At 40.6% G+C, this 24069-nt stretch overlaps 1 protein-coding gene across 1 annotated transcript in view; it reads right to left on the reverse strand.

Annotated features, from left to right (window-relative positions):
* Positions 1–24069, reverse strand: part of LOC105482374 (IL2 inducible T cell kinase) — a 75436-nt gene that overhangs the window by 45890 nt on the left and 5477 nt on the right. The window contains exon 2 of the mRNA XM_011742424.2: positions 1242–1346. Coding sequence (XP_011740726.1) covers positions 1242–1346 — 105 coding nt within the window. The remainder of the gene's footprint in view (positions 1–1241; positions 1347–24069) is intronic.

A 24069-nucleotide genomic window follows, 5' to 3' on the forward strand; every position in this document is an offset into this window, starting at 1 on the left:
GGTAAGGACTTTAAAGATACCCTCCACTAACTCTGTTCAGTAGAATTTTGGGAGGCTGAGGCGGGTCGATCACGAGATCAGGAGTTTGAGACCAGTCTGACCAAAATGGTGAAACCCCACCTCTGCTAAAAACACAAAAATTAGCCGGGCGTGGTGGCACGTGCCCATAGTCCCAGCTACTCAGGAGGCTGAGGCAGGAGAATCACTTGAACTGGGGAGGCAGAGGTTACAGTGAGCCAGGATTGCGCCACTGCACTCCAGTCTGGGCAACAGAGTGAGACTCTGTCTCAAAAAAAAAAAGAACTTTCCGCAGTGATAGGAGCATTCTATAGCCAGTGCTTTTTCAGTATAGTAGCTGCCAGCCATCCGGCTATTGAACATGTGAAATGTGCCCAGTGTGACTAAGAAGCAGAATTTTTAATATCATTTAATGCATTTAAATGTGAACATGCTTGTGTGGCTAGTGGCTACTGTACTAGACAGTGCATTTCCAGATAATCCTCAGATTATAAAATCTGAATCTTTGTGCCTCAGAATCTCCAAGCAATTCATACCCAGCAATTGCAATATGTTGCTTCAAATCATGAGTAAACTGCACTTAAAGCACGTTAGGTTTGGGGCCCCGATAGCAGCTTTATTTCTTTCCTCACTAATTAGGCCTTCCCTTGAGGAAGAGAAGACATGAGGGAAAGGGGTATGAGGAATAACCACCTTTTTAAGATTTTGTGCTTAATGTGTGTTCAGTAAGTGAAAGAATTAACAAATAAATGTCATTGATTGAAGGAACACATATGTTTCCTAATGGGATTTGTCTAAGTTCTAACCTTGGAGTAGAGAGTCATCCCTGTCCACCCTCTCTCACAGTGACTGAGGCCTTTTGTTTTGTTTTGTTTTTTTTGATGGAGTCTCACTCTGTTACCCAGGCTGGCGTGAATGGCGCGATCTCAGCTCACTGCAACCACTGCCTCCAGGGTTCAAATGATTCTCCTGTCTCAGCCTCCCGACTAGCTGGGATAACAGGCACCCACCAGGACGCTAATACAAACATTAGCTTTGTGTTTTTAGTAGAGACGGGGTTTCACCATGTTGGCCAGGCTGGTCTCGAACTCCTGACCTCGTGATTTGCCTGCCTCGGCCTCCCAAAGTGCTGGGATTACAGGCGTGAGCCACTGCACCTGGACGTGACTGAGGATTTTGACCGCGGTCCAGGAAATGGGGAACTACCCACCTGATGGACTTACCTGAAACGGGTATTTATAGTGGCATGGGATGCTGATGTCACTTTTCACAATCTCGACACATTTGATTCGGGACAGCTCAATGGACCCCTTCAGCGTGCGCTTCTTCTGTGGGGAGACAAGCACATCCCATTCATGTAAGAGAGAAGACAATATTTTTGTCCAGATTGCTCCAGAAATCTACTACTAGATAAGATCCACTGAGTTTTTAACAAATTCCAACCCTCCAAACCAAATATCCAAAACTGCCTCTTGGCCCTAAGTGTGGGATAAACACTCTGAGCAGACTGCTGGGAAAACATGCCTTCAGAGTCTTCTTCTTGGTGACAGGCTTCCACTCATTGAGACACTGGGTCATGTACCCCACTGCCCTTGTGACAAATGGCAGCATCGGCAGAACTCGTAGCTGAGATGCGTAGAGAAATCCATGGACACATATGTGACAATTTTCTCTTCTCCATGTCTATCCATGACCATATTAGCATAGTAATTGAGCTGGGGCCTGACCTGGATTGTGGTGCATACCCTTAGCGCCACCTTTTTTTTTTTTTTTTCTGCCTCTGGCTTCTCCATGTCCTTTAATTATCCGCAGTTCCACAATGACACTCCCAAAGGACATTGCTGACTCTGCTCTACAACTACCTCTTCTCCACGTCCTCCCCAACCTCCCCATCAAGTATTACTGGGCCTGTGTCTCATTGTCTTGGAAACTTGCTAGCTGTATTTCCCTGATAACTAATTCACATGATGGTATCTGTGATTTATAATGATGTTACGTGTTACCTATTTCTAAGGATCCTTGTGCTTGGAGAAGGGATCTCAGGGGATTTGATGCCTTACCCAGTGGAACAAATTCCATTGGTGGTCTATCAGACTCCAAGGAAAGATAGTTAGGAAAGTGCTTTTGGATTGAAGAAGCCTTTCACAGGTGTCTAGAATTGAGCTGCCATTGAGAATAGACTTTAATTCAGCTCTGGAACCAGTTGCAAAATACGTCATTATACCCACTACCAGTCAATCCCAAAAGACACGATTCTGAATGTCATAGTCTCAAATGCTGAAATCCTGAAAGATAAAAATCCCTAAAGTCTAAGTCCCTAACGTCTAAAATCTCAAAAATCACGATTAGTGAATTTTCTGTTGTATGCAGGATAGCCTCATTATGTTAGTTGCATCATGTTAGGCAGAACTACTGCTTTATTATTGTCTTCATTTGGAAATTACGTGTGGTTTAAGATGTGTATGGGTGCCAAATCGATGAGGAGTGGACTTGTTGACTTAATTTTAGGTGTCAAATTGACTGGATTAAGGAGTATCTAAAGCTGGACATGGTGGCTCACACCTGTAATCCCAGCACTTTGGGAGACCAACATGGGAAGATCACCTGAGATCAGGAGTTCAAGAGCAGCCTAGTGAAACCCCACCTCTACTAAAAATACAAACATTAGCTGGGTGTGGTGGCAGGCGCCTTAATCCCAGCTACTCTGGAGACTGAGGCAGAAGAATTGCTTGAACCTGGGAAGCGGAGGTTGTAGTGAATTGAGATTGTGCTACTTTGCTCCAGTCTAGGCAAAAGAGTAAAATTCTGTCTCAAAAAAAAAAAAAAAAAAAAAAAAAAAAAAAAAAAAAAAAAGACGTGTCTAGATACCTGATAAAGCATTATTTTGGGTGTGTCTGTGAGGGTGTTTACAGAGTAGATTAGTACGTGTATCAGAATGGACGAGGTGGGGGAGATCTGCTATCAGTGTTGGTGGACACCATTGAATTAGCCAGGGACCCAAAAAGAACAAATACTGAAGGCAAATTAGTCTCTCTCTGAGAGTTGGCACAGACTTTTCTTCTGCTGTTTTTGAACCATCTCATTAAAAGACTTAGGTTGTCTATCGTAGTATTTCAGATGACCTGGCTATATAAGCTATTTGTTTTTTTTAAAATTTAAAGGTGAAATATATTGCATATTAGTTTTTTGTTTTAAAAATCAATTTTATTAAAGTATAATTTACATACAATAAAATTTACCAATGTACATTTCAGAGAGTTTTGACAAATGTATACAGTTGTGTAATAACCTCCGTAATTAAGATACAGGAAAAGAAACAACCAAAATCAGAGCTGAACCAAAGGAGATTGAGACACAAAAAACCATGCAAAAGATCAATGAATCCAGGAGTTGGTTTTCTGAAAAAATTAATAGGCTAGATAGGCCACTAGCTATACTCGTAAAGAAGAAAAGAGGGAAGATCCAATTAAACACAACTAGAAATGACAATGAGGATGTTACCACTGACCCCACAGAAATACAAATAATCAAAGAGACTACTATGAACACCTCTGTGCACACATATTAGAAAACCTAGAAGAAATGAATCCATTCCTGGACAACATACACCCTCCCAAGACTGAACCAGGAAGAAATTAATTCCCTGAACAGATCCATAACAAGCTCCAAAATTGAATCAGTAATAAATAGCCTACCACCCAAAAAAAGCCCAGGACCAGATGGATTCACAGCCGAATTCTACCAGATGTACAAAGAAGAGCCAATATAATTCCTACCGAAACCATTCCAAAAAATTGAGGAGAAGCGTCTCCCCCACAGCTTATTCTATGAGGCCAGCATCATCCTGATACCAAAACCTGGCAGAGATACAACAAAAAAGAAAACTTCAGGCCAATATTGATGAACATTGAAGTAAAAATTCTCAACAAAATACTTGCAAACCAAATCCAGCAGCACATCAAAAAGCTAATCCAGCCAGGCGCGGTGGCTCATGCCTGTAATCCCAGCGCTTTGGGAGGCTAAGGAGGGCGGATCACTTGAGCCCAGGAATTCGAGACTAGCCTGGGCAACATGGTGAAACTCTGTTTCTACAAAAAATTACAAAGATTAACTGGATATGGTGGTGCAAACCTCTAGTCCCAGCTTCTCGGGAGGCTGAGGTGGACAGAAGTTGCAGTTAGCCAAAATCATGACACTGCACTCCAGCATGGGTGACAGAGCAAGACTGACTCAAAAAAAAAAAAAAAAAAAAAAGCTAATCCACCATGATCAAGTAGGCTTTAGGGATGCAAGACTGGTTCAACATATGCAAATTAATAAATGTAATTCATCACATAAATAGAAATAAAGGCAAAAACCAAGATTATCTCAATAGATACAAAAAAGGCTTGCAATAAAATTCCACATCCCTTCATGTTTAAAACTCTCAGTAAACTAGATATTAATGGAACATAACTCAAAATGATAAGAGCCGTCTATGACAAACCACAGCCAACATCATACTGAATGGGCAAAAGCTGAAGGCATTCCCCTTGAATACCAGCTATTTCTTTAGCTGCTCAAGTTTTGAGCAGCCTTTTTGTCTGCTCAAAACTGTTATACCCATGTGACTGTCCTTAGTATACCTAAGTGTTTATGTTTGCAAAAGAATGTATATTATTACTGCCTATTTTATCGCACACAGTGGCCTATGAAGCATTTCGTCATGTCTTTATACATTTCTCAAATAAATCCACTTTTAAAATGTAAGCAAATGTCTTTTAAAAAAGTTTTAGAATTATTTTTTCCAGAATTATATTTTTGGGAATTTTTATGTTTTGGATTTCAATATCTGGAACTATGGTGTTCAGGATTGTGGCTCAAACCCCATTCTACCTTATTCTTTTAAAGGAGGTAGCAAATGATGGTGAAATGAGCACAAGTTTGGAAAAGCTATGTTCAAAGTAGGTCTCTGCCTCTTATCATAGGAGCTCTGCGACCTTGGGCAATTCATTAAACTTCCCAGAACCCTGGTTTCTACATCCGATAAGTGGGGATAATACTTACCTTTTGAGAGTTGATTGGAGAATAAAATGGGATGATGTAAACAAATTAACTGGCTTATAACAGGTGCCCTCAATAAAGGGTACTTTCCCAATTAAAGAAGTTAAGGAAGCCTTAACTACCGCAAGAGATTTGTGTTATATGAAGGGGCTTGGTTAGTATCCAGGGACTCATTACATCATCAAATTCTCCCGAAGTGAATTCAGTCTTTACTTCCCGTTTTTGGGTCCTCAGCCCGGAAGCTGATCTTTGATTTAGTAGCTGAGGAACACAACTGAGATAAAAAAAATTCAAGATGCCAGAAGCAGACCCTATCAAATACAGGAAAGCTTTGTGGTGTTTGGTTTTTACTTTTTTAAGTAAAAACAACTTTATCCATTTTTGAAAGTAAGAAATCTATTTATGTTTATTGTGACGAATAAAAACACTATAGAGGCTCAGTATGGTGACTGACGCCTGTAATCCCAGATCTTTTTTTTTTCTCTCTCTTTTTTTGAGACAGAGTCTTGCTCTGTCGCCAGGCTGGAGTGCGGTGGTGCGATCTCGGCTCACTGCAACCTCCGCCTCCCGGGTTCAAGCGATTCTCCTGCCTCAGCCTCTTGAGTAGCTGAGACTACAGATGCCTGCCACCACGCCCAGCTAATTTTTTGTATTTTTAGTAGAGAGGGGGTTTCACTGTGTTAGCCAGTATGGTCTGTATCTCCTGACCTCGTGGTCCACCGACCTCAGCCTCCCAAAGTGCTGGGATTATAGGCGTGAGCCACCGTGCCGGCCCCCAATTTTTTTTGTCTTTTAGTAGAGATGGGGTTTCACCATGTCGCCCAGGGTGGCTTGGAACTCCTGAGCTCAGGCAATCTGCCCGCCTTAGCCTCCCAAAGTGTTGGGATTACAGGCGTGAGCCAACATGCCCAGCCAATCCCAGATCTTTGAGAGGCTGAGGTGGGAGGTCATTTGAGCCCAGGAATTTGAGAGCAGCCTGGGCAACACAGTGAGACAATACAAAAAATTACATAAATTAGCCAAGCCTGGTGGTGTGCGCCTGTAGTCCCAGCTACTTGGGAGGGTGAAGTGGGAGAATCGCTTGGGCCCAAAGTTCCAGGCTGCAGTGAGCTGTGATAGAGCTGGTGGCATCAACTCCAGCCTGGGTGACAGAGCAAGACACTGTTTCAAACAAGCAAACAAACAAAACAAAATACTGTAGAGGCATGAGAAGAAAATATTTATAGTGTGTTATTATCCCAACCTTCCCCATAACCCTGAGGTAGCCAAGGTTAATCATTTGGAGTATATTTGTTTTTTCCCTGAACTTTTATAGAGTATATATAAAGGAAAATGAGTGTTTACTCTACTTATCAGTCTAGAACTTGCTTTTGTAGTCTAATGCTAAATTAGAAGACTTGTCTTCCCGCAAAAGCCTCCGCAAACGTGCCCTTTGGGCTCAAACTATCTTCTCATTTAGAGTTAGGAATGCATGCTCTGGTCCTGACCATAATCACAGTTCTTTGGAATGGTTAACCTGTTTTTCACAAATAGTAGAGCACAGCAGAGCTGCCTTTTCAAGAACTGTCTGCAGCTACTGGTAAACAGGCAGCCCGAGCTTGAGGTTGCCGTGTTTTGACTTCTGTTGGGTTCTTTCCTTAGAGCACGTATAGTGAAATAAAAACAACAGGCTCATGGCACGTGACATGACAACACCATTTGCTGACATTTTTGTCTTTGGAACCTACTGTCCTGAGCTCCCTAAGGTCCGAGACCAGGGCATCTTCCCATATACCCAGTGCCCAGCAGTGGCTAGCCCTAAGTGGAGCTTAATTAGCTCAAAACAAAGGGTGTCAGATTGGAGCACAGTTTAAACAATCTTAACCAGATTTAAGGCTAGTAAATTTAGCCATTCAGGAAATATTTATGGAGGGCCAGCTATGAGTGAGGTGCTATTCTGAGTTCAGGAAATGAACTGACGAACATAGTAGACTCTCACAGAGCTCGTAGTATACTCGGGAAGGCAGACAAGACAAAGAAGTGCTGGAAAGAGAATAGAACAGTTGATGTGACCAAACTGTGGCCAAGACAGACTTCTCTGGAGAAAGAAAGGGCATTTAAGAAGAGACCAAAAAGTCGAACAGGAGCCATGTGGGAGAAGGTCTAGGGGAGTGAGTATCCTAGGTAGAGCAAGCAGCCAGGGCCAAATCATGGAGTAGAAAAATACTGGATAAGTCTGGCTTGTTAACAGCCTAGCAGCATTGTGATGAGGGCAGACAGTGGAGGCAAATACTAACTGGAATTGTGAATAGGGATGAAAATTCTATGTGAAGTTCTAAAGTGATATTGTCCAATAGAAATGTAACATGAGCCATATATGTAACTTACATTTTTTTTCTACTAGGCACATTCAAAAATGCAAAACATAACAAGTAATAATTTTAACAATATATTTTGTTTAACCCAATATCTAAAATATTATCATTTCAAATTGTTAGGTGATTTCTGACAGAATTTAAAACAGAATTACCATTTGACCCAGCAATCCTATTATTGGGCATATACCCAAAGGAATATACATTATTCTACCATAAAGACACATATACACATATGTTCATCACAGCACTAATCACGATAGCAAAGATATAGAATTAACCTTAATGCCCATTAACAATAGAATGGATAAAGAAACGTGAGGCCAGACGTGGTGGCTCACATCTGTAATCCCAGCACTTTGGGAAGCCACGGCTGCAGATCACTTGAGGCCAGGGGTGTGAGACCAGCCTGGGCAACATGGTGAAACCCCATCTCTACTAAAAACATAAAAATTAGCTGGACGTGATGGTGCACACCTGTAATCTCAGGCACTTGGGTGGCCAAGGCACAAGAATCACTTGAATTTGGGAGGCAGAGTTTGCGGTGAGCTGAGATCGTGCCACTGCATTCCTGCCTGGGTGACAGAGTAAGACTCTGTCTCAAAAAAAAAAAAAAAAAAAGAAAAGAAACGAAAAGAAAAAGAAAATGTGGTACACATACACCATGGAAAATTCTGCAGTCATAGAAAAGTATGAGATTGTGTCCTTTGCAGCATCATGGGTAAAGCTGGAAGCCATCAGCCCAAGTGAACTAACACAGGAATTGAAAACCAAATACTGCATGTTCTCACTTGTAAGTGGGAGCTAAACAGTGAGCACATATGGGTATAAAGAAGGGCACCACAGACCCCAGCACCTACTCAAGGGTGGAGGGTGAGAATTGAAAAACTGCCTACTGGTACTATGCTTATTACCTGGGTGATGAAATAATCTGTATACCAAACCCCTGCAACATGTAATTTACCTATATAAAAACCTGCACGTGTACCCCTGAACCTAAAATAAAAGTTTAAAAGAAATTAATTTGTATATTGACCTTGTATCTTTTGACATGGATGAATTTGTTTAATAGTTCTAGTGGGTTTTTAGTAAATTCCTTACAATTTTTTTTTGTGTGTGTGGAAAATTATGTGGTGTGCCATGAAAAATAGTTCTACTTTTTTATCTCAATCTGGAGAATTTCATTTCGCTTTATAGTATCATTTATCTGGCTAGTACTTGCAGAACAGTGTTGAATAGAGTGTTAAAAGTGGAAATTGGCTGGGCACAGTGGCTAATCCCAAAGTGCTGTAATCCCAGCACTTTGGGAGGTCGAGGCAGGTGGATTACTTGCAGTCAGAAGTTTGAGACCAGCCTAGCTAACATGGTAAAATTTTGTTTCTAAGAAAATACAAAATTTAGCTGGGCATGGTGGTGCACGCCTGTAATCCTAGCTGCTCGGGAGGCTGAGGCAGGAGAATCGCTTGAACCCAGGAGGTGGAAGTTGCAGTGAGTCAAGATTGTGCCACTGTACTCCAGCCTGGGTGACAGAGCAAGACTCCAGAAAAAATAAAAAAAAGTGGAAATTTATGTCTTGTTCCCAAACTTACAGATAAAGCACTCAGTCTTTCACCATTAAGTATAATGTTAGTTGTAGGTTTTCATAGATGACTTTTTGCAAGACTCAAAACTTTTTTTCTATTAATGTACTGGGGGTTTTATCACAATGAGTGTTGGATTTGTCAAATGTTTTTCTTTGTTTATTGAAATTTTCTTTTTGACGTTTATTCAAGTAATGTTGTATATTATCTTAATTGACTTTAGGATAGTGAGCCAGCATTGCATTTGTGAGAATAAAATCTTACTTGGTTATAGTATATTAAAAAAATTGTTATCCACAAAAAAATTAATGCGATATTTTTTTTTGTACTTAAGTCTTTGAAATTGTGTATTTTGTGCATATCTCAATTTGCACTTGCCATACTTCAGGTGCTCAGTGGACCCATGTAGCTAGTGGTTACGTTAGTGGACAGCGAGACTCCAAGATTTCCAAGGAGGAGTTCTCCTCCCAACTCACATGGCCTCCTTTGTGCCTGTGCCTTAACAGTCTGTCAGATGAGCTTGCTCTCGGGCTTGCTCTTCTATTGGGATGGATTTCATGTTCCACCATTAACGTCACTCTCATTCCTAAATGAGTGCTTGGGACCCCACCACTACAATCCATCCTGACAGGCTGGTCGGTCTTTCCAAAGACCCTGAGGTTGGTTCTTCTGGCATCTCACAAGATCCAATACTTGGTAAACAGCAGGACCAGCTATGTCCTTCCTAGTTGGTCCCTGGGGAGTGGCCGGTCACTAAGCCCAACACAGTTCAGTCCCTGGGAAAGGGTGATTGCCTATAATCATCCCAAACAACTGTGCTATTTCTGAAAAATGCCAGGGTAAAACTTTCCAAAGAAACCACACAAAAGCCACCAGAGAAAGGGAGAGGCCAAGTACAACCTGCTCTCATTCTTACTTGTTATTCTGTCTGCATTACTTGGGGCGAAAGTCACAGGACCTTGCTTACCCTTGTCTCTTTTCTTGGCCATGTTCAAAGATATGCCGTCCTCATAGTCTAATGTTTCATCCCAAGCATCTGACACGTGTCAGACACAATTCAAGATGCTGATACTTACAAATTTGCACAGGGGTAAGCTTGTGCAATCAGCTTTTATATCTTTTTTCTTTGTATGTTACTGTTTTTCTCTCTCTCTTTTCCCCTTTCTTTTCTTCTTTTCTTTCTTTCTTTCCTTCTTTTTTTTCTCTCTCTTTTTTTTTTTTTTTAACAAACCCTTGTATCAAGGGCTGACTTTCAATAGATCTCACAGCGAGGGAGCTGCTCTGCTATGTACAAAACCCCAACCCAGAAACAAGTTGTTTACAAATGGGTCAGCATCATGTTCCCCATAAATGTGCATTGCTTGATAGATAGATGAGGGGGCAGGGTGGATTTTCATGTTAATATTTTGTATGAAATAGAGCTTGCATTATAAGTTTCAAAGAGAGAAACAGGAAAAAAGTGAAAAAGATATTATTTCTGAACCTTTTCTATATTCCAGGCACTCAACATTCCATCCCATTTCGTCACGATCCTATAACATATTATCTCCCCATTTTATAGATGAGAAAATTGAAGTTCACAGAGGCCAACCTTCTTAATACGTAGAAGAGCAGTGTACAAGCTCCACTCTATGACTCCAGAGCCTGTTAACCTAACTACTATGCTTCCTGGCTTAGCGCTTGCTGGGACTTCGCACAGAAGACTATCATTCCCTGAACTCAGCGCTGGAAAATCAATTGCGTGACCCATTTCACCAAGCCGTGGCCTAGCAGAGCTTTGTTTCTGTCCCATTTGGTTGAGCAATGCTTATGCTGGATTGCAAAGGTGGAACACGCTCCCTGGTTCCTCAGAATAGCCACTTCTGTTTGCTCCAACAACATTGGCTCCTTTGCTGCTGGACTAGTCCAGCAGATACGCCGATGAGAAGTTATGTGTCTGCTACTCATGGGAAAAGGACGTCTCCACCTTTCTGAAAAACAGCAGTTTTCAGCTTTCTCCTCTGGTGAGGCAGAGTGGGGGAGAACTGGAGCTTTCAAGTAGGGCAGACTTGGGTTTGCATCCTAACTTCATTCCTTGCCAGCTGTACAACCTGAGGCAAATGTCTCAGCCTCTCAGTTGCTTCGTTTTTCAAAAGTGACATAAGAATAGTCTCTGAATCATTGAGCTAATTAAGATAATTTTTTAAAATTACATAAACCTACTAGCAAATGCTAGTAGCAATAGTTCATGCCTGTAATCCCAGCACTTTGGGAGGCCAAGGAAGGAGGGTCGCCTGAGGTCGGGAGTTCAACAGTCTAGATAACATAGTAAGGCCCTGTCTCTACCAAAAATGTTAAAGAGTTAGCCAGGTTTGGTGGTACATGTCTGTAGTCCCAGCTACTCAGGAGGCTGAGGCAGGAGGACCAATTGAGCCTGGAGGGTTGAGGCTGCAGTGAGTCATTATCATGTCCCTGCACTCTGGGTGACAGAGTGAGACACTGTCTCAAACAAAACAAAACAAAACAAAAAGATATGATCATTACTGTCTCTATGGACAAATTAGTGTCTCGTAAAACACCAGAGCAATTTGCAATGAGCTGTTCCTAGTTCCTACCTCCCCAGCCCATCTTCAGCTAGACCTAACGTCCTTCTACTGTGAAGCTCTGGGAAAGTCTGGAGCTAAGGCCATTAATTTCAAGTCTCCCTGGACCACCTTAAAGCCAGGAAACTGATCCATCCCACACCTGCCTTCTTTTCTCTCTTATTTTCCATAAGACCTCTCACTCATCACTGGCCCACCGTTGGCTGGCTTTCTCCGCCTCAGCATTTCACACTGTGGGTTACCATGTGGCTGGATGTGCTATGAGGAAAACAATTTCACTTCCTTTAAAGTCTGCCATTTTAAAATAGTAACACCCTGGCCAGCCAAATGAAAAAAGTGAGAATTTTCAAAAGGAAAGAAGGAAAGGAACAAAGAAGGAAAGAAAAGAAAAGAAAAAGAATTATACTCACACACAGTTTTCAGAGGGCAATTTAGGATCATCTATTAAAATGTATTTTCTCATAAGAAACTATTAAGAGCAGACACCTGTGTGGGTGATCTTGGGGGTTGGGAGTAGGGAGTGGGAAGAAAGCTTTCTTTCTTTCTTTTTTTTTTTTTTTTCTTAAGAGGTAGGGTCTTTCTCTGTTGCCCAGACTGTCCTTGAACTCCTGGTCTCAAGCAATCCACCCACCTTGGCCTCCCAAGGAGCTTTTCTTTTTACCTTGTATCCTTCTGTACTCTTCGAATATTTTGCCATGAACATGTATTTATTTTCTTATATTAAAAACAATTAACTAAAATGAATAAATACATTTCTCTGATCAGATTTATTCTATGGAAACATTTGTTCAAAATATATAAAGATATAATAAAAAGGATGTTCACAGCAGCATTATTTATTACACTAAAATAAACTGGAGAAACTTAAATTCCATCAATAGACAAATGGTTAAATTAGTTATGGTTCATCCATTCTGTGACTACTCTGTAACCATTAACAGATAATAAAGTTCGTCTATACGGAGGGACAAAAGTATACACCAAATGTTAAAGAGTAGATTTAAAGCAACAGATGGAGCATCATCCCATTTTTGGAAGAAGAGATTATATATTAGCATATGCAATATCCAAAGAAATAATACAAGAAGAAAAGCATTCCAAGCTACTAACACTGGTTCTTTGTGGTGGGTTCCACTGTGGCAGAATTTTACAAACTTATATATTCTTATGATATTTGAAGTTTTTACAGAGAGTGTGAAGCAGGAGGAAAAGCAGGGAAATGAAAATAATGTTTTAATACTGTCGGAAGTTTTAAAAACATCACAGTGTCAACTCGGATGATTATGGGAGAGGAATAAGGGGTATGCATCAAATGCTGGGTGTGCAAGATGATGCACACCCTTGTAACCGCATAACCCCATTAGCGGTGAGCAGCAGCTAGAGAGCACCTGCCACCTGCTCATCTACATCCATGGGGGCTCAAGTTCATGACAGTATCTCTCATGTTCTTCTTGAGGGATAGCCATTTTCTTCATAGATTCTAATAAAGTAATTCAGTGTGCTTTTATATGGATATATTTATCTTATAAGTGAAATGATAACTCAGGAATAATGTCCAAGCCCCATTCTTACTAGATGAAGGTAACATGATCCTAGCATGATGAAAACATGTGTGTTTGGATTTTCTTATAAAAGGGAGAAGAGAGAAATGGATTTATGTGGAAATTAAGAGCAGGAACTAACTGATATTTTCCAAGCATAAAGTAGATTCTCAAGGCATCCTCTGTATTGTTCTCTTGGCATCTCTAAGCTGTGAATGTTCCTTCGAAGACCTTCCTCCCAGAATAAGAAATAGGAAATGTTTAATGATTTTGAAAGAACATATTTTTTGTGTCTTCTTTTTAAGCGCTGAAGGACCAGTAGCCAAAATACATAAGTGCATAACAACTTCATCGCATTTCAGGAAATAACTCCTTGCATTGAGGTGATGTTCAATTAATATTTGTTAATTGATTGAAGGAATAGCAAGTAAAACCAAGTATGCAGCAGAAAATGTTATTGTGAACCCTATGACAAAACTCTTAATGGAAATAATTTGGAATAAGATTTCCAGAAAAATTGGTAGGTGGATAAAAATCTCTTGACAATGAAAATGTAGGTTAAAACTAGTCTGCTCAAAGTGTTTAGCTGGTAGATAAAGAGCTCCTATAAATTAAATAAAATACTAATAAACTTATAGGAAAATGAGCAAAAGGAATATAAATATTTAAGCATATGGAAAGATGCTTAATGTCACTATAACAACAGAAATGCAAATAAATTATACTTAGGTACTATTTTTTAAACCCCTATCAGATAAGCAAAGATCAAAACGTAAGATAATGGTGTTGGTGAGGTTTTGAGAAAACAGGCTTCTCACATGTGGCCCTGGGGAATGTTCATTGGTACAACTTCTGTAGAGAGTAATTTGCTCGTAGTCAACAAAATAACAGATGCAAATATCCTTTGACTCAGCAATTCCACTTCTAGAAATGTTTTCAACAGACTGGAGCTTCTCAACCTCAGCATTATTGACATTTTGGGCTGAATAATTCTTTGTTGTGAGTCTGTTCTGTGAATTGTAGGATATTCAGCAGCACCCTCAGCTTCTACCCACTAGATGTTGATTGCACCCTCCTCCCCACTTATAACAACCAAAAATTTCCCCAGGCTTTGTCAAATGTCCCCTGGTGGGCAAAATCACCTTTGGTTGAGAATCACTGTTATAAACATATTTATGGAAAATGACACATCTACAAGGCTATTCATTTCTCATTGTGCATGATAACAAAAAACTGGAAATGGATGAACCATCACTAAAAGAAATTTTTCATGCATGCAATGAAGTATTATGCAACCATAACCAGAATGAAGGGTATCTTTGTGTATCCATGTGGATTAATCTCCAGGATACATTGTTAACCAACTAAAAGAAAGGTTAAGAAGTGTGTGCAGAGTATGTTACTACTATTTAAAAAGGAAGGAAAGAAGAATGTTTATTTGTATTACAAGTATTTGTATAAAGTATTGTTGGAAAAATTTATAAGAAATTAACTATCATGGTTGCTGTGATGTAGGACAGCAATGTGACTTGGGACAAGGATAGGAGATTTGTTACTGCATAACATTTTGCAACTTTTTAAAAAAAATTATTGAAATGTGCCACATGGCAAAACCCCGTATCTAAAAAATTAAAATAAAAATAAAATTTTGTGAATGTATTATCTCTTTAAGAATTAAAAATTAGTCTACATTTTTCACAAGATTGCCAAACAAAAGTGACTATTAATACACAGATATGAAGTCCAGCAGGCACAGACGCAAGGGGACAAGGATTCATTCCAACAGCAGTTAATTATGCATTAGGAACCAGTTATATAAATCTGAAACATAGTTGGAAAGCAATGTGAACAACACTAACTTCATGTTATTGAGATTTACAATGAGCTTGTTTGGAATTAGAACAGCCTTTTCTTGGATTCAGAGAAATTTGGGTTCAGTTTGTGGCAGGAGGCACATTTGCTTGCTGTGCTCTGGCAGAACGTGGGGGCTTGAGATCTCTTTTGACCATCTTCCCTGCTCCTCTGTGCTTATATCTATTAACGGCAAAAACCACAATTACTTTTGCACCAGTCCGAGATCTTCAAGTGCCCTAGACTCTGTGCATCACCTCTGTATCTTCAAATGTCCAGTGGAGGTTATTACATTTCACTCTTGAAACTACTTAAAAGCAAATTATAATGAATCATGATTCACACTGCTATCCCAAGGATTCAGTGCTCCCAGGCTTCGGTTTGCAACCTAGCCTGGCAATTTCCACCATACCCTACTTCCCTCAAATAGTATTGTCTGCTTAATAGTATTCTTTCAATTGACTTATTTTTTCCACATAAACAAATTTATTCTAGGAGGAAACTGTAAACCACCACCATAAATTTTAAAACACTTATTTCGAATATAAATTGTAGTAGATACATAACTATTAAAGACATGTTAAAACCAGATTTGTCCGTGTGCCATCTTGTGTGCTCCTGGTAGTACCCCACTTTGGGAAACACCACATTGGGTCATTGTCATGGAAGTGGCCTCAAGACGGATTGTGGAAAAGGGTGAGGTTTGGTGTTAGCACCCTCAATCTCCCTTTCTGGGTCACTTCGCTGGGCTAATACTTTCCTCCTGGTACTCCTTGTATTACCACTTCGGATATAGCGTTCCCAGAATGTTATTCCCAAAAAAGGCTCAATAAGTGGTCGATGCTGTTATTAGTTGTTAATCTGGAAAACTAGATAGTGCTGAGGTGGATACAGCCTCTTTCCTTGTCAGAGGCCACCCCAGGAACAGATTCTCAGGTTTACAAGCCCAGGAACTCATGTTTGTCAGCCTACAGAGTCCAGGTGAATGGAAATATACTCTGCAAAGTCACCAAAGACTGGTGAATTCACAAACTCGCAGCGAGAAGCTGGCTGAGATGCTTGCAATCATGAAGGTAAGTAGAATTATCTTCTCGCAAAACGTAATTCTACTTAGGTAACCACAAAGATATCAGGAAAGGTCTCACTAATGTGTAGTAGGAGCAAAGTGTAGGGAATCCTTACATCCTAAGGCATGCTGTTGCCTTTACACTTTTCACTTTGCTTCCTTGGGAAAATTACTTACTGTCCTCATAGCTCCATTGCTTCCTCACTAAAACAAAATTTTACTTTTATCTCGTTCAAAGAATTGTAAGGAGGAAATGAGAAAATACTTAACAAAGTGTTCAGTCCTCTTCTTGTAGTAATGCTAACTATTTTTTTTTTTTAATTGTTGCTGTTGATGATGTTTGTGCTGTCTTTTGAGTAAGTCTGGGCAACCTGGAGCAAGCCTGCTGGTCCCGACTCAACACCTCTATTGGACTGTGTTAGAAACTCACCAAAAAATCCTTGCCCCAACTCTGCCTTTTCAGCTTCTATTATAAGACTTATCAGACCCAAACAAGCTTAGATCTGAAAATGTCCATTGAAGAACATTTAATCCAACTTTTAATATTTGTCCTATATGTGTAACCTAAATAAAGATACTTAGCTTCTTTAAACCTCAGCCTTCTCAAAAATTACATGGGGATAACAATAGGATAACATAATGAATGTGGGTATTGTGAATATTTATGATATAAGACATATAAAACACTTAACCCTGATGCTCTGAAACACAAAGAGAACTCATTAAATATTGGCTGTTATTATTTCAGATTTTATATTGGTTACACATGAAATGTCCGACTTGATTTTCAGGGGACATTCTTGGGGTCATGCTTGTATTTTGACAACATGCTTTCTCATGAGCCACACAGTTATTAATCACCTTAAAGGTGTTACTTCCTGAAAAGGTTTCTATGTTTGGCTAATCTCCATCACTTTTTGTGAATTCCTGCTATCATTGGCAGAGATATCCAATTTCCACTTAAAAAAAAAAATAGAGATAGGGTGTCACTCTGTAGCCCAGGCTGGCGTGCAGTGGTGCAATCATAGTTCACTGCAGCCTTGAACTCCTGGGCTTAAGTAATCCCTCACCTTAGCTTCCCAAAGAGCGGGACTATAGGTGTGCACCACCATGCCCAGCTAATTTTTTTATTTTTTGTTTTTGTGGAGATGGGATCTCACTATGTTACCCAGGCTGGTCTCAAACTCCTGCCCTCAAGCAATCCTCTCACTCTGGTCTCCCAAAGTGTTGGCATTACAAATGTGAGCCAAGTTTCCACAGTTTTAAACTGGAAGAGTCTTTAGAAATCATTCAGTCCAACTTTATGTTAGAGATGAGGACAATGAGGCTTCAAGGTGACTTTCTAAATTGGCTCTTGTCTTTTCATTTCTACTATTCAATTTACACCCTGAGGAGACGGGTCAGAGTTGGAAGATACCTTGTTGATCCCTGAAAGTCAGGGACAGGCCAAGGGACATAGGGTTCTGGGCAGTTGCCCTGCCCTGCTTCAAGCAGAGAACTTCCACTTCTTTCTGTTTTATATTTGGCGATAGTGATGACTTGTATAATTTTATATTAAAATGTTTTTTAAAGTTTGAAAAAGCACTGATCCAGCCGAATCCTTTAATTTTAGGACAAGAAAGCTAAATCCCAGAGAGAACAAAGAATTAGCCAGGTGACTTGGGTCCAAATCTCTTTTCTTTTTTTTAAAAATTTTTCTTTTTTAATTTTTTTATTATTATACTTTAAGTTCTAGGGTACATGTGCATAACGTGCAGGTTTGTTACATATGTATACTTGTGCCATGTTGGTGTGCTGCACCTATCAACTCGTCAGCACCCATCAACTCGTCATTTACATCAGGTATAACTCCCAATGCAATCCCTCCCCTCTCCCCCCTCCCCATAATAGGCCTCGGTGTGTGATGTTCCCCTTCCTGAGTCAAAGTGATCTCATTGTTCAGTTCCTACCTATGAGTGAGAACATGCGATGTTTGGTTTTCTGTTCTTGTGATAGTTTGCCGAGAATGATGGTTTCCAGCTGCACCTATGTCCCTACAAAGGACACAAACTCATCCTTTTTTATGGCTGCATAGTATTCAATGGTGTATATGTGCCACATTTTCTTAATCCAGTCTATCACTGATGGACATTTGGGTTGATTCCAAGTCTTTGCTATTGTGAATAGTGCCGCGATGACCATACGTGTGCGTGTGTCTTTATAGCAGCATGCAAATCTCTTTTCTGTTAGGTTGCTCTGTTGTTCCTTGCTCACCTCATCCCACTTTTCTGGAATTGCAGCCTGAGAATTTCAGTGTCATAGGCCCTGTCTAAAATTAAAACTAACTTCTATGGAACAGTCAAAAGTGGCTCCTGTGACACCTTCTTGTATTTCATTTGCTCCTTGATAAGGTGTTTCATGACCTAACCCAAAGAACTCATTCATGGGAACCTTTCAGACCACCCCCACTCTGTGACGTCAGTTCGAGGATTCAGCTTTTGCAGAGTAGGAGACCCTCTGGCACCACTTAAATCCAACTATGCAGGTGGTGCGTTCGTCTACATACATGTGACACTGACTTTAAATCAAATCATCTCACCTACGTGTAAAAGATTACACATTTTGCCCTCTCTCTCACTACAACATTCAAAATGGGGTACTTGAAAATCACAACAGTGTGATTCTTTTGTTTCTATTAGTTCCTTTTTAGAAACATAATCTTCTCTAATGGTTCTGCTAACAAATACGGTGCTGCTTTTTGTGGCCCATGCACTGCTTCTTCAATCTCTTTGGAAGATGATCTAGCAACAAATGATCAAGACCAGAAAATCTTCTTATCCTGTGACACAATTATCCTATTTGGGGCACTCTATCCTAAGAAGCTGATTTTTAAAATAAGACAGCCCTATATTATGTTTACTTATTATTATTTTTTTTTGGTGTTTTCATTATACCTGGAAACACTCTGAATGTTGAACCATAGCTGACAGATAAGTTCATCTATTCCCCCACGTATGTAAAATAGATAAGCATGTTCTTGCAATGAACTGACTCAACCATTAAAAAATCATATATATGAAAAATGATTACTTTGGAGGCAATGTAGATATATGGAAATACATTTACATAAAAGAATAAATGAAAAAGTAGAATATAAAATTGTCATGCATTATGATTATAACTCTGCAAAAGATATGTCTGCACGAGAGAAAAGACCAGTGCTGACACAGATAGTAAATTGATGTCTTCAGACCAGATTATAGAAAACATTCTGAAAGTACTTGGTTCATTAATTTTTTTGACAATATGAGGATCGGAAGATTCCTTACTCTGTCTTGAGATCAATCAAAGCTGATTTAACTAAATTCTAATTTGGTTTCAGTCTTTGCTGCTACAGTTTGTCTGAGCTCAGTGTTGCTCCTGACCCAGGTTATACACCAGGCACTTTCCTATCAAAACACGGAGTGAGATGATTCTGGACAAAGTACCCCCAGGAAGAAGGATGCCACAAGAAAGTTAAAATGTAAGACAACTGAAGAACAATTCATAGGATGGGACACTACACAATGGCCCAGGAGACCACTGCAGTAGACTCTACCTGGCTTCCTGGCTGGCTTCTATTCTTGGCCATTGTACAATCTGCTGACCCCAAAGCTGTCAGCTCACTTCTAGATGGATGGAATCACCCCCACTGCTTCAACCTTGGAAACTTTTCATTGGCGTTGGAATAAAATCCAAACTCCTTGCCATGATCCACAAGGGCCTGCAGAGTTTGGCTTCTGCCCCTCATCTTGTGCCCCACTCTTGAACTCTGCATGTTCAAATCTCTGTTCCTCACACAAGCCAAGCCTTTTCCTACCTCAGGGTCTTTGTTCTTGCAGTTCCCCCTGCCCAGAACACTCTTTCCCATTTCTTTATTTAACTAGTTCTTTCCTCAAATTTCAGTTTAGCTATAAATTCCTTCTCTGACCACCCTTCCTCCCAGTTCAGCCCCAGTGGCTGCCTGGTCTTGCCATAGAACCTACCACATTCTCTATCTGCTCTATGCAGTTATACACTTGCTTGCTGTCTGTCTCATCTCCTGGAATGCAAGCTGTTAGGTTGGTGCACAAGTAATTGACCTCAATTAAAACCTCAATTACTTCTGCACCAATGTAAGACACCTGCCTCCATTACTTACCACTGTGTTCCTCACATCTAGCACAGTGCCTGGCACAGAGTAGCTATTTGCAAAATGTTTGCTGAACAAATGACTAAATCTAAATGTACCAAAACAGAAACATTTCCTTGATACAGAGTCAATGAAAAACAGACAAACAAACAAAAACCCCAAAACCAATAATAATAATAAAAATTTGGCACAATATATGAAGTTTGGGGGAAAAAAACCCTATAGCTGAATTTTTATAACAAACAGTTATAATTTCTGTGACTTTTTAAATATCAAAAAAGGAAAAACACAATGAGAAGCCTGCTTATAAATACCTTTAGGTTAATAGGAATTATACGGCAACATAAGACGTAAGAACTTGTATCTAGCTCTTATTCTATTAAAATACAGAAAACTTTTACTGAATTTCAAGAAACTGAACAGACCGTTGATCCAAAAGGGGACTTTTATATGCATGGGAAGGCATTACAGACCTGTTTTCTCCTCAGGATCACTTTTAGCGAGGCCTATGAGTGTCATGAAGCCAAACCCAAACTGACCTCTGGATGAAAATTACTTCCTGGAAGGTCTACTTTTTCCAGTAGGTCTCATAATTCACTGATGAATGGAGGAACGTATTATCAGTTGGTTCAGAAAATGAGGGTGGAATGAGGATTTACTATTTGGTTCATCAACATTTGAGAAGAGCTTTAGTACAGTTTTTTGTAGACATGATTTCCGAGTTTGATATTTACATATCTTGTTTTACATGGAGCTTGTAGTTCAAGAAACTGAGCTCTTCTTTCTTTCTTTCTTTCTTTCTTTCTTTTTTTTTTTTGAGACAGCTTCTTGCTCTGTCGCCCAGGCTGGAGTGCAGTGGTGCGATCTCGGCCCAGTGCAACCTCCGCCACCTGGGTTTAAGCAATTCTCCTACTTCGGCCTACCGAGTAGCCAAATTACAGGTATGTGCCACCACACCTGGCTAATTTTTTGTACTTTTAGTAGAGATGGGGTTTTGCCATGTTGGCCGGGCTGGTCTCGAACTCCTGAGCTCAGGCAATCTGCCTGTCTTGGCCTCCCAAAGTGCTAGGATTACAGGCGTAAGCCACTGTGCCTGGTCTGAAACTGAACTCTTCTGCTTTCTTTCAGACTGAGTCAGAAACTAAACTCTCATGTTTATAGTATTTCTCTCTGGCCTATATTTACTGCAGAAACTGATGAATGGGTGCACCAGTCCCTAAACAGTAGGAATCAAATCTAATTTTATTTCGAGAAAAGAAGCTGTCAATGTAATAGTTATCTCCATAAAACATTAACCTCACATTACGCAGATAAAGATCAATTCATGACAACACTCCATTAAAACAGATGGAAACTGTGCATGTCTCAATTGCAAAGTACTTTGTTTGGGCCCTTCCTTGTCTTTGTGTGACTAGACAAGACCCACATTTTTAGCTTCCAGATGCTTTTCTGAATGCAACATGAGTTATGTGGCCTTCATTCATTCCCCAGATATTTACTGACCACCTATTACTACTAACCAGTGCCCAGAACTGTTTTAGATGATGGTGATACTGTGATGAAGAAGACAGTCAAGATCTCTGCTTTCATGGAACTGTCCTTCCAGTAGATGGACAGACAGAAATTAAACAGGGAAGCAGATCCAGAAACCTAACAAATAAGTGCAGATACTAAAGTATCTATGTGCTTTGGAAGAGGTGGGAAATAAATCAACAAACAGAATTAGCCAGACATGGTGATGCACTCCTGTAGTCCCAGCTAGTCGGGAGGATCAGTTGAGTCTGAAAGGCAGAGGTTGCAGTGACCCAAGATTCTGCCACTGCATTCTAGCCTGGGTGACAGAGCAAGACCATGTTTCAAACAAACAAGCAAACACACAAACCCTCCTGCAAAAATCTGGGGTGTTTAAGACGGTGGGAACAGCTAATGCAAAGATCCTGCATCCTGAGAATGAGTGCCATTTTATGTGTGTGTCTCACTTGTCTCACCCTAGTCCTGGCCCTGTACAAAGGCCCTGCAAGGACCTTGAGCTTTGAGTGCTTATGGTTAAGAAAGAAGGCAGATGTGACAGAAGCACATACAGGGAGTGTGGTGTGAAGTGAAATAAAGAAGGCAGGCTGGGACGACAGGATGAAGGGTCTTGTAAGTCATAGTTGAGAATTTATTTAAATACCCTAAATAGCCACGGAAGGCTTTAAGGTAGAAAGTAGTATCTGATTTAAAATTTTAAGGTTCATTCTAGGTGTTGTGTGGGTAATAGACGGTAAAAAGCTTCAAATGTCAGCAGGAGCCCAGCTGGAAGGCAACTGAATGACATGGGAATGAAGAGAAGAGGGTCCATGACTTCTCAATGTCTCAAGCAAAAATGCCTGGGTAGTTTTAAGAATATTATCTACATGGCCAGGCATGGTGGCTCATGCCTATAATCCCAGCACTTTGGGAGGTTGAGGCTGGAGGATTGCTTGAGCCAGGAGGAGTTTGAGGCCCGCCTGGACAATATAGTGAGACCCTGTCTCTACAATTTTTTTTTAATAGCTGAGCATGATGGTGCATGCTTCTAGTCCCAGCTACTCAGGAGGTTGAGGCAGAAGGATCACTTGAGCCTGGGAAGTTGAGGCTACAGTGAGCTGTGATCACACCACTGCACCCCAGCCTGGGAGACAGAGCAAGCCTCTGGGTCAAAGAAAAAAAAAAAAGAATATCATCTACAGAGGATTTAGCTGTAAAAGGCAAGGAAGGAAGGGTAAGACAGGGCAGAGGAAAAAGGAGAAAAGAGTTGATTAATTCTCCTAAAAAGAGTTGAAGGCTGGGACCTGGCCCTCCTGCTGGTTCCTACATGTGCCTCTCTGACCTAGCACTTAAAATTCCATCCACCTGAATACCTGAATCTTCCTCTTCCTTGTTCAAGGATAAGCCATACACTACTGCCTCCAGGGAGTCTTTGTTACATGTTCCTACACCCAGTAATCTCCCTTTTGAAGTCCTGTGTCACTTGCCTTGGTCTCTATTATTTGGGCATTGAACCTTTTCTATTTGAGGTTCATTTGTGTCTCTAACCTCTCCAGCCGAATCTATACCTTATGTCCTTACTCCCTCCTTTCTTTTCTCCCTTTCTCCTTTTATTCCTTCCACAAATGATGCATGAGTGAATAGTGTGTGCCAGACACTCTTGTAGACACTGGCGAGGCCATCTTTGTCAACTTGGATGCCTGCTCTCATAAAGCTGATAGTCCAATGGAGGGTGAGGTGGGGAAATGACATGAATACATCATTACATTAACAGATGAGTAGTTACAACTTCAGCATGTGCTGTGAAGAAAGGACACCTGGTGCCATGGTAGAACAGGACAGGAGGACATGACTTAGTCTAGGGACATCAAGGAAGGCTTTCCCAAGTAAGTGACACTTAAAATGGAGGCTTTAACATTGAAGAAAACCTGGTGTGGTTGGATCCCAGAGATGAGAGAGTGAGACAAGAGCTGAGACAGATGAGACCATGTGGTAGATTCTGGTAGTGTCCATCCTTAGGGCAATGGGGAGAGCTGCTGGAGGGACACATCAACTTCTGATGAAGGTCTTCAGGACTTGACTACAGTCACATGTGAAAAGCTGGTGCTGGCTGCCATGTGGAGGATGAAGTGGCAGGCAGGGGTGAAGCGGGTGCAGGGAGACCATGAGAGGTGGTAGCAGTCCCAGGTGAGAGATTCTGACAGCTTCCACTAAGGAGGTGGCTGTGGGAATCTGGGGAGATTCTAGGGGAACTTTAGGAGGCAAAGCTTGCCAGGGCTCCCTCTCTATCTCTCTTTATTTTTATTTTTTTGAGACGGGGTTTTGCTCTTGTTGCTCAGGCTGGAGTGCAATCGCACAATCTCAGCACTCTGCAA

This window comes from Macaca nemestrina, chromosome 6, assembly GCF_043159975.1.
Source record: "Macaca nemestrina isolate mMacNem1 chromosome 6, mMacNem.hap1, whole genome shotgun sequence".
NCBI lineage: Eukaryota > Metazoa > Chordata > Mammalia > Primates > Cercopithecidae > Macaca > Macaca nemestrina.